The 12,475-nt window shown below is 34.9% G+C and overlaps 1 protein-coding gene across 4 annotated transcripts in view; it reads right to left on the bottom strand.

Moving 5' to 3' along the window:
- The window catches only part of LOC107440642 (plexin-A2), a 526,176-nt gene that overhangs the window by 89,477 nt on the left and 424,224 nt on the right, over nucleotides 1-12,475 (bottom strand). For all 4 annotated transcript variants that reach the window (XM_087164666.1, XM_043049324.3, XM_087164668.1 and 1 more), the window contains 2 exons: nucleotides 11,315-12,472; nucleotides 2,172-2,354 (listed from right to left, as the gene is read on the bottom strand). In XM_087164666.1, the coding sequence (XP_087020792.1) occupies nucleotides 2,172-2,354; nucleotides 11,315-12,433 (1,302 nt within the window). In that variant the 5' untranslated portion in view covers nucleotides 12,434-12,472. The remainder of the gene's footprint in view (nucleotides 1-2,171; nucleotides 2,355-11,314; nucleotides 12,473-12,475) is intronic.

Below are 12,475 nucleotides of genomic sequence, written 5' to 3'. Positions count from 1 at the left end.
CTTTTCAGAGGATAAAAAATTGAGCACTTTTTACAAACCCGAATAAAAAAAAGCACTTTCAAGGGCTTTTAAAAAACGTACATCAAAAATAAGCACTTTTTAAAACCTCTACGCACCCTGTAAAGTGGTACCAATTGCTACTTTAATTATGTCTAATGTTTATAAATTTAAAAACTGTTTTGTAATGTTTAGGTATTTCAAAAGCTGATTTTTTTATATACAGAATTTTCCATATAACGAACTTATTATCTAGAATTTAGAGACTTCGATAAATAGAGGTCCAACTATCTTCCCTCCCAACTTGCGTTACCCAGCCAAATACATCCCTAAAAGATCAATGGCAAGGAAATAGAGGTATGCTACCGATTTGTAAGAGGTGTATTTTTTTTCTTCTCCTCAGATCTGATCGCAAAATCGATGTATCATTTCCCATTCAATTAATAACAGCGGTTACTTTTATGTTTAATGTCTTTTTTTCTCTTCTTCCTTATTCAGAGAGTGAGTTGTGGGGAAGAATTTATTCCAATGGACAGATGTTCCTAAGCGATACCTTCCATTTTAAATGACTTTCGATAATGAACTAGGGATTTTCTTTTTTATCCCCCCTCTCCTTTTATTCCTTTTTTTCCGGTTTCCCTTCCACTCCCAGGAAAATGGGATTCAGTATTGACAGGCAGGAACAGTTAAGGAAAAAAAAGAATACAATTCATTGCTTTAAGAAGTTAATTAGCTTGCACAACATCCCACAGGTAATTTCGAAAACATACCTGAAAGGAGAGCAAACAAATGTGAATCAAAATTACGAATACTTCAAATTATTTTATTTTATATCCGTCGTTGAACAGCCGACCCAACTTTGGGTCCACGACTACTAATGTTCAGCTCCACAGCCTTGTCATTTTGAACCCGATCCAGAAGACAAGGGAACTCCGGGATCAAGTATTGCTAGAAATTCGCCTTCTTGGAGGACTTTTTTGATGGAACTAACCCGCATTTGCGTTACATGGAGAGGAAGACCACGAGAACCTTCCACGGTTTACCTAACGGCAACAAGACTCTAAACCAGGGATGGGCAAACTTTTTTGGTCGTGGGCCATAACTCTCGAAAAAAATAGTTTGGTGGGCCTAGTAAAAACTTCCAAAATAAAAATTCCAACTTCCGAAATAAAATAAAGTCAATTCATCATTGAACGCATGGCACTCTACATCAACTTTGCGTTTTTAGTTGCCATTTTGGGGTTAAAAAATTTTACAAATAACTCAAAAAATCAGTAGCCATTTTATACATTTAATAATTTCACCATTATTTACAATGACGTTGTATGTGTGCAATCTTTCCATACGCAGTAAATAATGTTAGAACTCGCCCCGGCAGAAAAATACGCTCGTTGGAACTTAAAAATGTGTAGTCTGCCTCATGTGAAGTACAATTCACCTATATTAGATTCCATATGTCAGCTCCTCGAGAAAGACAAACACTAGTTGGAGTTAATCTACGGCTATTCTATAAGGAACTTCTGCTTTCAACATTTTACCAATTGAAGCTGTCTGTGCTAACTATTTCCATCAATTTATGTCTTGTCGAACAAAAATAGAGAAAGTAAAAAGGTCATCAGTACTTTGTTAAAAAAAAAAGAACAAAAATAGCTTTAAACAAAGTAGACAAGAAAATGGACGTATAATGTATATTGTTTAGATTCGCCACGGATCGGCAAGTTAAAATTCTGTCCGCGGGCCGGATAAAACCCTCCGGCGGGCCACAGTTGGCCCGCGGGCCGTAGTTTCCCCATCCCTGCTCTAAACCATGATCCATTCACCACTGAGGATATCTTACGCCAGCACTGTGCAAGCCGGATGCGGAATTCGTATCTCAGACATCGCTGGGTTCGAACCCCATAACCTCATTATTTGAAGGCGAACACTATCTCTTGAGCAACGCGACTCTACTTTAACTATTAACACTCAACATACTGCAGTACTGGCAATAGCACCATCTGTTGAGGAATAAGAGAAGTATTTTTGCCATCAGCGGATATTTAATCACCATTTTTTTTTTAAATTTCTTCAACAAATAGGGAGAAATTTGAGAATATACGGGTAAACAGGAGACTTTGCAGGTATGACAGTCATTCAAATATGAATTTAAAAAAAAAAAAAAGAAAGAAACATACCTTTTTGAGATGTCCTGTAGATGTGCCGAGGAATGTGACAGTGTAGTCATGAGTGGAGGTGGCAGCAACAGCTGTCAGGAGAATGCCAGAAAAACGCAAGACAGGAGCTGCTTCCACGGGCATGCTACCACCAAGGGGCGTGTTTACATCCATACCACAGAACTCATCGTTTATTTGCAATTGCTGTGGGGAAAAATCATTTTTAGAAAAAATTCTTAATTGCAACAACAGAGTACATAACGAATACTAACAGAGTACAGTGAAACCTCTCGGGAGCGACCACTCTCCGTTTCACAGTAAAAATGGTCGTTAATGGAAGTGGGTCATTCAAAAAAGTTACCTACTATCAGTTTAGAAGATATTTGGGTCCCTTCACAAAATATCTTTTCATAAAAAAGGACCCTTCAACCCTTCACAAAATATTTTAACTTAAAAACGGATCCTTCACAAAATGATTTATCTTTTAATCGGACCCTTCACAAATTTGTGTATCTTCATTATTGTTTTGTTAATCGAATACAATAAACCCTTCACAGGAAGGGGAAAGAAAGACAAATGTAAACGAACTAAATTTTGTCTTCGGCAGACCCTTCTTCCATTATTCGTCCGAAATGAATATTTTGCGTTGAGCAGTATAGGCTAAATACCAAATATTTGTTATGTCGCATCTCTAATTTAGTAGCTACAATTGCTGTCAAATCGTCAAAATTTAAAAGAAAGAAAAATCGTTTCGCCAAAATGGTATTCGCTACTTTTTTGTAGTTTAGGGTAGTGTGTTACTTTTTAAAATGTTCCTGTGACTGAATAAACAAGAATTGTGCATTTAGAGTCAAGTATAACTATTATTTAAGCTACAAATAACAGATAATTTATCACTTAGGTAACACTTCCTCATGCAAACGTATAATGCATCAACAAAATAAATAAATAAATAAATAAATGACCACACTGAATAAATTTTGATCCGAATTATCGGATTTTCATGGTTCAAGACTTAATTCTTAATGGTTCGAGGGGACGAACTCAGATATCAGGGGTCTGTCCAGACATTTTGTGAAAGGTCCGTTTTTGATAAATTGTGAAAAAATGACTCGTAATTTGTGAATATAAAATAAACGTTAAGTCACATTCTTTCGACCAGGGTCCGCTTTTGTGAACTTGTGCAAATAGGGTCCGTTATTGTAAAACAACTTTTTCAAGAAGTTTTAAAATTGGAAAGACACATAAGATTATGCTCATCACTGTAAAATTATAATTTAAAAAATTAAATTTTAAGAAATAAACAGCAATTGCAGCTACTAAATTAGCGATGCAACATACAAATATTTGGTATTTAGCCTACACTGCTGAACGCAGAATATTAATTTCGGACGAATAAAGGAAGAAGCGTCTGCGGAAGACAAAATTTAGTTTGTTTACGTCTGTCTTTCTTCCCCCCCCCCCTTCCTGGGAAGGGTTTATTCGATTAACAAAACAATAATGAAGATAAACAAATTTGTGAAGGGTCCGTTAACGGACCCAAATTTCTTCTAAACAGACCCCTGAATATGATAACTAAATTAGTGCAGACGATATTTTAAGTTACGAAATCAGACACAAAAAGTTAGTACTATCTCTCAATAAACTTAAGCATTTTTTCGACGGATTCGAATTAAATGAAATATAATTTTTGAAATTAAACTTTACTCAATTCTTTCTTAAATAAATAATATTTATTCATCCTGTTAACTTCATACTCAATAAAAATTTAGAAAAAAATCACAAAAAATTTGCCCACATTAATTGAAATGTTTAATAATTAAAGACATTTAAGGACACTTTCTTTTTTTTTTATATAGGAAATTATGGAATTTAAAGACATTTTAGAGCCCTGTAATTTGCTCGCGTTTTAATATTTTGAAAAAAGTTTTTTCCCTTAGCATTTGAGATTTGTAAGATTTTAAAGATATATTAATAAATAAAAAAAATACCTCTTAGTTACGAAACCAGAAATTTACTTAGTTAAGAAATTCTCATATAGTAACAATTCAAATAAAACGCAGAGTGTAGAAATGGCTATAAAGGAAACACCAAAGTGTAATTCAATAAACAATAAACTAATGGCAATATTTTGAGCTGTTTTCATTTTCCTATGATCTATCAGCAGGGGTCTGTTTAGAAGAAATTTGGGTCCGTTAACGGACCCTTCACAAAATATCTTTCCATAAAAACGGACCCTTCACAAAATGATTTTTCTTTTAATCGGACCCTTCACAAATTTGTTTATCTTAATTATTATTTTGTCAATCGAATAAACCCTTTCCAGGGCAGAAAACAAGAAAGATGGATGTAAACGAATTAAATTTTGTCTTCGGCAGACGATTCTTCCATTATTCCTCCGAAATGAATATTCTGCGTTCAGTAGTATAGGCTAAATACCAAATATTTGTATGTTGCATCTCTAATTTAGAAGCAGCAATTGTTGTTTATTTTTTAAAATTTAATTTTTTTAATTATAATTTTACAGTGTTGAGCATTATTATGTATGCCTTTACAATTTAAAAACTCCTTAAAAAAGATTTTTTTTGCAATAAAGGACCCTATTTGCACAAATTCATAAAAGCGGACCCTGATTGAAAAAAATTGCGATGATTGAATTTTTTCACAATTTCACGAAAAACGGACCTTTCACAAAATGTCTGGACAGACCCCTGATCAGTATTATAGAAGTGCATATTATTATAAAGTTTATTATTTAACCTATTTGGAAATAAAATATAAATGACACCACACCTACTTTCAATACCAATGAAATACTTGAACGCAAAAGACCCAACGGAAATAATAAATAAAATAAAAATATCTGAACAGGTATATCTTATAAACCAAAGAATTCATGATTTAAGGCCTGAAATGGCATTTATTTGACAGAAGGGAGTAATTAACGCCAGGCACAGCTGATGAGGTTATCTTCACAAAGGGGAGGGGAGGTTGAAAAAAAACACTTTTTTTAGAAATATTTTTATCGGACAAAAGAATGATCTTTTGTTTAAAATGAGCAGGGAGAGGGGTAAAAGTGAAGGACAAAAGATTTTGTCAAGTTTTACAAAAAGAGTCCAGATTTTTCTCTTAACTGAAAAAAAAGAAGAAAAAAAAGATCGTTATTGGTTAAAGAAAAGGGAATTCTAAGCTTTAACGATTTATTAAGTGGGCGCTCTGTGCATAATGACTTTGGATGTTGACTTCCGTTCCAGAGAGGGATTTAAACAACATGTTTAATTAAAAAAAGAAGGCAATAGAAAATATTCGGTTGTAGAACTTTATTTAGCATTATTATCTATCCTAACATTTAAAGCCGGGATTGGCAAGTTTTTTTCTTCACAGCGGAAAAATAAAAAATAAACAAAAACACTTTGGAAGAAATAGGTTCTTCCAGCATAAGTGAAAGAATTTTTCTTTAAATGAAGAAATATCACACATTAAAGCAAATTTTCAAACAATTTGTCAGGATTTTTGAGAAATTAGAACTAGCTAGTCAAATAAATGCGAGATAATAATGAATAAATTAAGATAAAACGTAGATCTATCAAAAACGTCGCGAGTGAATTTAATTCAATTTTAATTTATTTTAGAACGGAACTAGACTGGCTTTTAATTAAAGAGGTAAATTGTTCTGGCCTCAATTTGAGGTCAAGATGACCTCGAATAGGCTAATTAATTAGTGCAGACGATATTTTTATTAATTTATGAATACATGACTTTTTTTATAATTCTGACAATCATCCAAAATTGTTTAGATTAACATTAAATAAAAAAATAAATAATTATCAAAATTTCTTATGTTATTAAAAGTTATAGAATTATATTCGAATAAACGAATTTCATAAAATACGAGCAAAATGCTTTCAATTCATTTCAGCAATTTTCGAGCTATAGTAAAATATGCAAAAAATTAAAATTAAGGGGACCAAAGATTGGACCTCTCTCCTGAAAAACTATTAGGACGAATCGAAAATAAAACATTTATTCTAAGAAATATTTTTTTTTTGTTGCCTGATTTCGTAATTAAATGTTTACTTTTTTTTCTATTTATTTATTTACTTATTTTTTTAACGTAACTTGTTTGATTTCATCAGCATTTGTTAGGTCTCACCCCTGTGAACAGTTAAATTTGAGTCCTAGCACACGTAAATCCGATCATAAATCAAAAGTTATTCAGTGTTTTTAGTTTATTTGTTGGGGCAATGTACTTAAAAATGCGGTATAATAAATGAATATGCTTTTTAATTGGTTATTATGTTTTACAATTAATTACATTTCTAATTAATTCATTCAGTGAATCTGACCGCCCGACTGAGAGTGCTTGTAAATACAATCTAGTTTAGATATTAGTAGTAATGTAAAAATTATTTAATACATTAATTAGATGAAAATTAAAAAAAAAATTTCACGAATGACTAAAAATAACTGCTTTAATATTTTATTTAAATAAGTATAATAAAACTTAATTTTATAATAAAATATATTCCTTAAATATCATTATTAAATTGTATAAATACTGCTAAATAAGCAAAGCACTATTAAAAACGTTATGTTCCAAAAACAAACTGTGAGTAGTATATGTTTCGCAGAAACAGGAAAAAGTTTGGACAAACCTCTGATTACCCATTAAGAACATTGAAAACTTGACCGCTATCTCCTCTAATAATTAGTTAGTACATGTGATCACATACGATTTTTCAGTCGTCAGAAAAACTATTTTATTTTTGTAGTTTACTACAAATACTTTTTTTTAAAAAAATACAGTGACTACAAACTTTCGAAATATAGTGACTACTTCACTACTTTAACACTAGAAAGACTGAAACTTAATATATACCTACATTGCCCAAAAGCAGTCAAAATGACTGCATTGTGAAATTGATTAATTTTTTTATATTATTTGCAGTTATATAAAGCAAGCTATTAGTAAATATTAACAATAAAAATAATCATATGTTGTACAAAAAGTCCCAAAATTCTAAGAAATTGTGTCATTATAGACATCATTGTATTTCTAATTGAAATTAAAAAGCAGTCAAAATTACTTCCTTGGGAAATCTAGTGTTAAGTAATCGAACTTTGCTGGAGAAATAAATTTACACATTTGCTCAAAACGGTTTTGATTAAAAAAATTCGCTTAAATTAAGCAAGACTTTTTTTTTTTATACAAATTTTTATTCATGATATGTTTACATGAGACAATTTGTTATTCCAAAACATTTTTTTTTTCGAATTTGTTCATTTAACATTCAACTTTTCATACCTCTTACTACAGCAAATATTTAATTTAAGAAATGCGAAATTATCCAAACACTTGCAATTTTTTCATAATTAATTGTTTAACGCTCTTTTTTAATTCCTCTAAGAAATTAAGTACATCGAAATACGTTGCCTTCTTTTTAAATAACATCAATGTGCATTCGCAAGTGAAAGTATGACCGAGGTGATTAATTATCTATTTTTCGTAATGATTAAGTTTAAACATAATTTAGACACGATTCTAGATCCCGGTAACGTCCCAGTCACAGGGTCATTTTCCATTGAAGGATCCGCGAAAATTTGCACTCATAAAATTCGCAAAAACTAATTGTGTTAGTTAGAACCGTTTCTCCTTACTAACTTAACGTTAAAAGTACAAACAACTGTAATGGATCGCTGAACTAAGTTTTCATTCCAAGCAAAACTAGAAAAGCCGTAGCAAATTAAAACTTATAAATAAGGGCAGATATGAGCAAACTTGAGGAAAACCATATAATTTACAATTCTCCACGTAATTTTTAATTTTCAACAAAATGTCTTCATTACTAAATAAACAAGCGCTGACTGCTGTTTTTCGGCCCATGCTGCAACATCACCGTGGCACAATGCGCACCAATGTTTCAAATCTTCGATCGTGAACTCTGATTACGTATTCAGAAATATTCCAGGAATGAGTGATCTACTATTTATAAAACTCGTATATGCTACACACTATGCAAAGAGAGAGTTTAATCCTGGACTTAGGAGGAATGTTAAGCTGTATCTAGATGTAACCACAGCTGTGGTGCTTAGGCGATTTAGATAAAATCTTTAAATCTTGAGGTAGGTACTTTGTTTACGTCGCGCTAGAGCTGCACAATGGGCTATTCGTGACGGTCTGGGAAACGTCCCTGAGGATGATCCGAAGACATGTCATCGCAATTTTGACCTCGCATCCTCGGTCCCTACGCAGGCTGATCAAAGAGGTCACCCACCCGCTTACTCCCCAATCAGCAAAATAACTTGGACCCTCATTGGACCAATGTTCATGAATCTTGGCTCAGTAAGATTATTTTATTCCGATATTGGCCCTATATAGAATTTTCCGAGTCATCCGATATTTTACAGCCACTTAACAACCAAATATTGTTCCCATATAGAATTCTCAGGTTTACCCGATATTTTGCATCCATTATTTAACCAATGTAGGTTCTATATTGGCCAATTCAGGCTCTAAATAGAATATTCTAGGACCAATATTAAAAAATCTAGACCAGGGGTCTGTCCAGATATTTTGTGAAAGGTCCGTTTTTGTAAAATTGTGAAAAAATTAATCGTAATTTGTGAATATAAAATAAACGTTAAGTCACATTCTTTCAACCAGGGTCCTGCTTTTGTGAATTTGTGCAAATAGGGTCCTGTTATTGCAAAAAAACTTTTTCAAGGAGTTTTTAAATTGTAAATAGATACAAGATTATGCTCAACACTGTAAAGTTATGATTAAAAAAGTTAAATTTTAAAAAATAAACAACAATTGCTGCTTCTAAATTAGAGATGCAACAGACAAATATTTGGTATTTAGCCTATACTGCTGAACGCAGAATATTTCGGACGGGAAGAACCGTCTGCGAAAGACAAAACTTAGTTTTTTATATCCATCTTTCTTGTTTTCTGCCCTGGAAAGGGTTTATTCGATTAACAAAACAATAATGAAGATAAAAAAATTTGTGAAGGGTCCGATTAAAAGAAAAATCATTTTGTAAAGGGTCCATTTTTATGAAAAGATATTTTGTGAAGGGTCCGTTCAAATTTTTTCTAAACAGACCCATGTAGACATACCAATATTGGTCCCTCGGTGCATGTTCTTATAGAACTCATATCGAGTCAATTTTTGAACCCAACTAGGGCCAAGTTGAAATAGTTGTTAGGGTGACCGCAGCCGGTGATGCTTGACTTCGGTCTACTATTCGTGTCTTTACGAACAGCCCACTGAAAACAGCAAAGAAAAATTTTTTTAATTCAATCATTTCTTTTTTAAAAATTGAGTGTTTTTCTGTTATTTTCCAAGTCATCCGCATAATTTGTGAGACATCAATGTAAGTCTGAAGATGTGTGCCAAAAACAGGTTCCGTAAAAGGCAAGAGAACATATTTGAATGACACGACCTTCGAATTATGGAAGTGACTGACATTTAGACACCAAAAGATAAGATTTGCAGAAAAATGTTCCCCGAAACGTTCAAAAGTCTAAATCCGGTTTGCGTAACAGCTTTCGGTAATACTACTTTAAATTCTAATAAAGAAAATAACAAAAAATTAATGATGATGATCATGATAATTTTAGTTTCCTATTTCTTTTCTCCCAAGTTTGCTTATGTAAACTGAATTAGGGATAAGACAATGCAAATAGTGTAGTGTTACAGCTTATTTGTGAACACGCAGTAATTGTAAGTGTAGTTAGTACTGTACAGTGTGTATACAATGCAAATAGTGTAGTTGTCGATATAATAATATTAATCACAATGCGAGGCCTAATGCGGACAAATAATAGGTTCTTAAATCATGAGCCATTTTCGAAAGCGTAGAAGAACTATAATTTTCTAAGTCGACAGTTGTAAGAATAGTAGCTGTTGCCTGCACGGTAATACTTAGATTTCAATTTTAACAATGGAAGAATTCTCTCTCGCTCAATGCATCGAAAAATATGTTACGATATCGATTCGGTATCCTATATTCGGTTTAAAATCTGTTCGGTAGCAATGAAATCACACAAGACATTTCATTTTATTTTATAACCATCGTTGAACAGCCGACCTAATTTTAAGGGTTTACGACTACTAATGTTCAACTCCGTAGCCTTGTCATTTTGAACCCAATCCAGAAGACAAGGGAACTCCTGGATCGACTATTGGGAGAAATTTGCCTTCGTGGAGGACTTTTTGATGGAACTAACCCGCATTTGCGTTACATGGAGAGGAAGACCCATTGAACGCTACTTAAATTACTACTTAAGACGAACGCTACTTAAATTACTACTTAAGACGAACGCTACTTAAATTACTACTTAAGACAACCTAACGAAATGAATCGAAAAGAATACTTATAACGACTTACTAATTATTTAACATAATTTAAAATATTCCTTAAGCCAACATAACAAGGCAAAATGAATTAATATAGAATACACGCACACTGCGGAAAAAAAAACTAGCGATCGGGAAAACTAGAAAGGATAATTAGCTAGCGATCGGACGAAGTAGAAAGGATAATTAGCTAGCGATCGGACAAAGTAGAAAGGATAATTAGCTAGCGATCGGACAAACAAGAAAGGATAATTAGCTAGCGATCGGACAAACAAGAAAGGATAATTAGCTAGAGATCGGACAAACTAGTAAGGATAATTATCTAAGGATCGGACAAACTAGTAAGGATAATTAGCCTTGAACGAGTTGGATGCACAACAGCGAAGTTAAATATTAGCTCAAATTAACAACAGTATTAGCTTATATATAGTTAGTCTAAGCTAAGAACTCCTCCCCCGCCACAAAGTCTGAGGTCAGACGACCTCAGACTGGTGCCATGGAAACAAGAATGGAGCATTTTATATAGGGTAGCTTCACTCTATGACTGCACAATAGACCTAAGAGATTCTCGCCGACCCGAGCCGAAACCACTCCAAAATAGTGATCCCTCACACCTACTTGAAATAGTCATACCTAGTTGCCATAGTCACGGCCACAGGTTCAGACGAATGTCTGGGGGAGTTCTTATTTTAGACGAACTATATGTCATAGCTCAGGCGTGCATAAATGATGTGAACACGATTTGCATTTCGACAAAAACAATACGTTGTTCAAGACGAGAGAGAGAGAAAAAAAAACTTACCGTTGGGTAGCATGATTGACTAGGATTAATGAAATCCAATCCCCTCTGTCCATTTCCATTGAAACAGTGCTGGATGTTTTGGGTGAACTTTCTGTGCACGGCTGACAGTGCGTAGACGCACAGAGCGGAATTGGGACTGGGCTTGTTGTAGATGTCCGCCTCATCTTTGGATTTGGCAAAAACGGCGAAGAGGACATTATCCTGAGCGGATATGCCCAGCGACTTGGCGAGCTCGGATCCCGGTCTGCCGACGTAGGCGGCTTGAGCGAGGTTGTAGTCCGTACCGTCTGTACGGCAGACGAGTGGCACTTCCGTATAAGAGTAGTACTGAACGTCCCTCTGGCAGACCCGCACCAGCTTCGATATGAAGGGTTTGGGTGGATCTGTGGAGAGCTTCTGGACTGTGACGAAATAGGAGAAGCCTTTGCTGCTGAAGCCGTAGACGTAGGTTATAGGGTAGATCTCCCGCGACATGCTGTTCAGCATGATTTTCGTGCCCGTGGTCACGCCACTGTGGGCGATCACGAACATGTTGCTGGGATCTAGACTTCTGCTACTTACGGCAGGCACGTCAGATCGATATGGCCCGTTGCCCGTGTACGACACCCCAACATAGAGGACGTGGGTCCGCGGTAGATTCTTTGGTCCCGGAGCTATGAAAGCGACAGTAGAAGCGGTGGCGTTGTTGGCCACGACCGACTCACTGGCCGGTGTCTCGAAACTGGACACGTCGTTCAAGTCGTGGACAGTACAAGTTCCTTGGAAGAGACTACCGCACGCGATCAGCTTGCTCTGGGAGTAGTCGACCACCAAAGCCTTGTTGTAGTAGTCCGTCTGTCTCTTCGCCTCGTTTGGGCACACACGTGTAACAGGGCATTTCGGGCTGTCCTCCTGGGGTCCCATGATGGCCTCCGCCTCCTTTTTCAGGTCCCTAGATAGTTGGAAGATTCGATTCACACCGCCTATGTAAACTCTCTCTGTGTAATCGTGCACCGTCATGTGATTGAACCTCTCTATCTCGGGATCTTCGAAGAAGGGATAGTGCAGATCTTCGCCCCGCAGGCAGCAGAAAAAAGCGATGAACGGGAGCAGCACCCATCGCTTCTGCCGCTTTTTCATGGCGGCGGCAATTAACAACTCTTGGACACCTCAGTTTACCTG

This window comes from Parasteatoda tepidariorum, chromosome 5 (assembly GCF_982258835.1).
Source record: "Parasteatoda tepidariorum strain Cologne lab strain chromosome 5, Ptep-v5.0, whole genome shotgun sequence".
Classification (NCBI taxonomy): Eukaryota; Metazoa; Arthropoda; class Arachnida; order Araneae; family Theridiidae; genus Parasteatoda; species Parasteatoda tepidariorum.
Note: the sequence above shows the minus strand (reverse complement) of the source record. Positions and strands in the feature narration are given on the sequence as shown.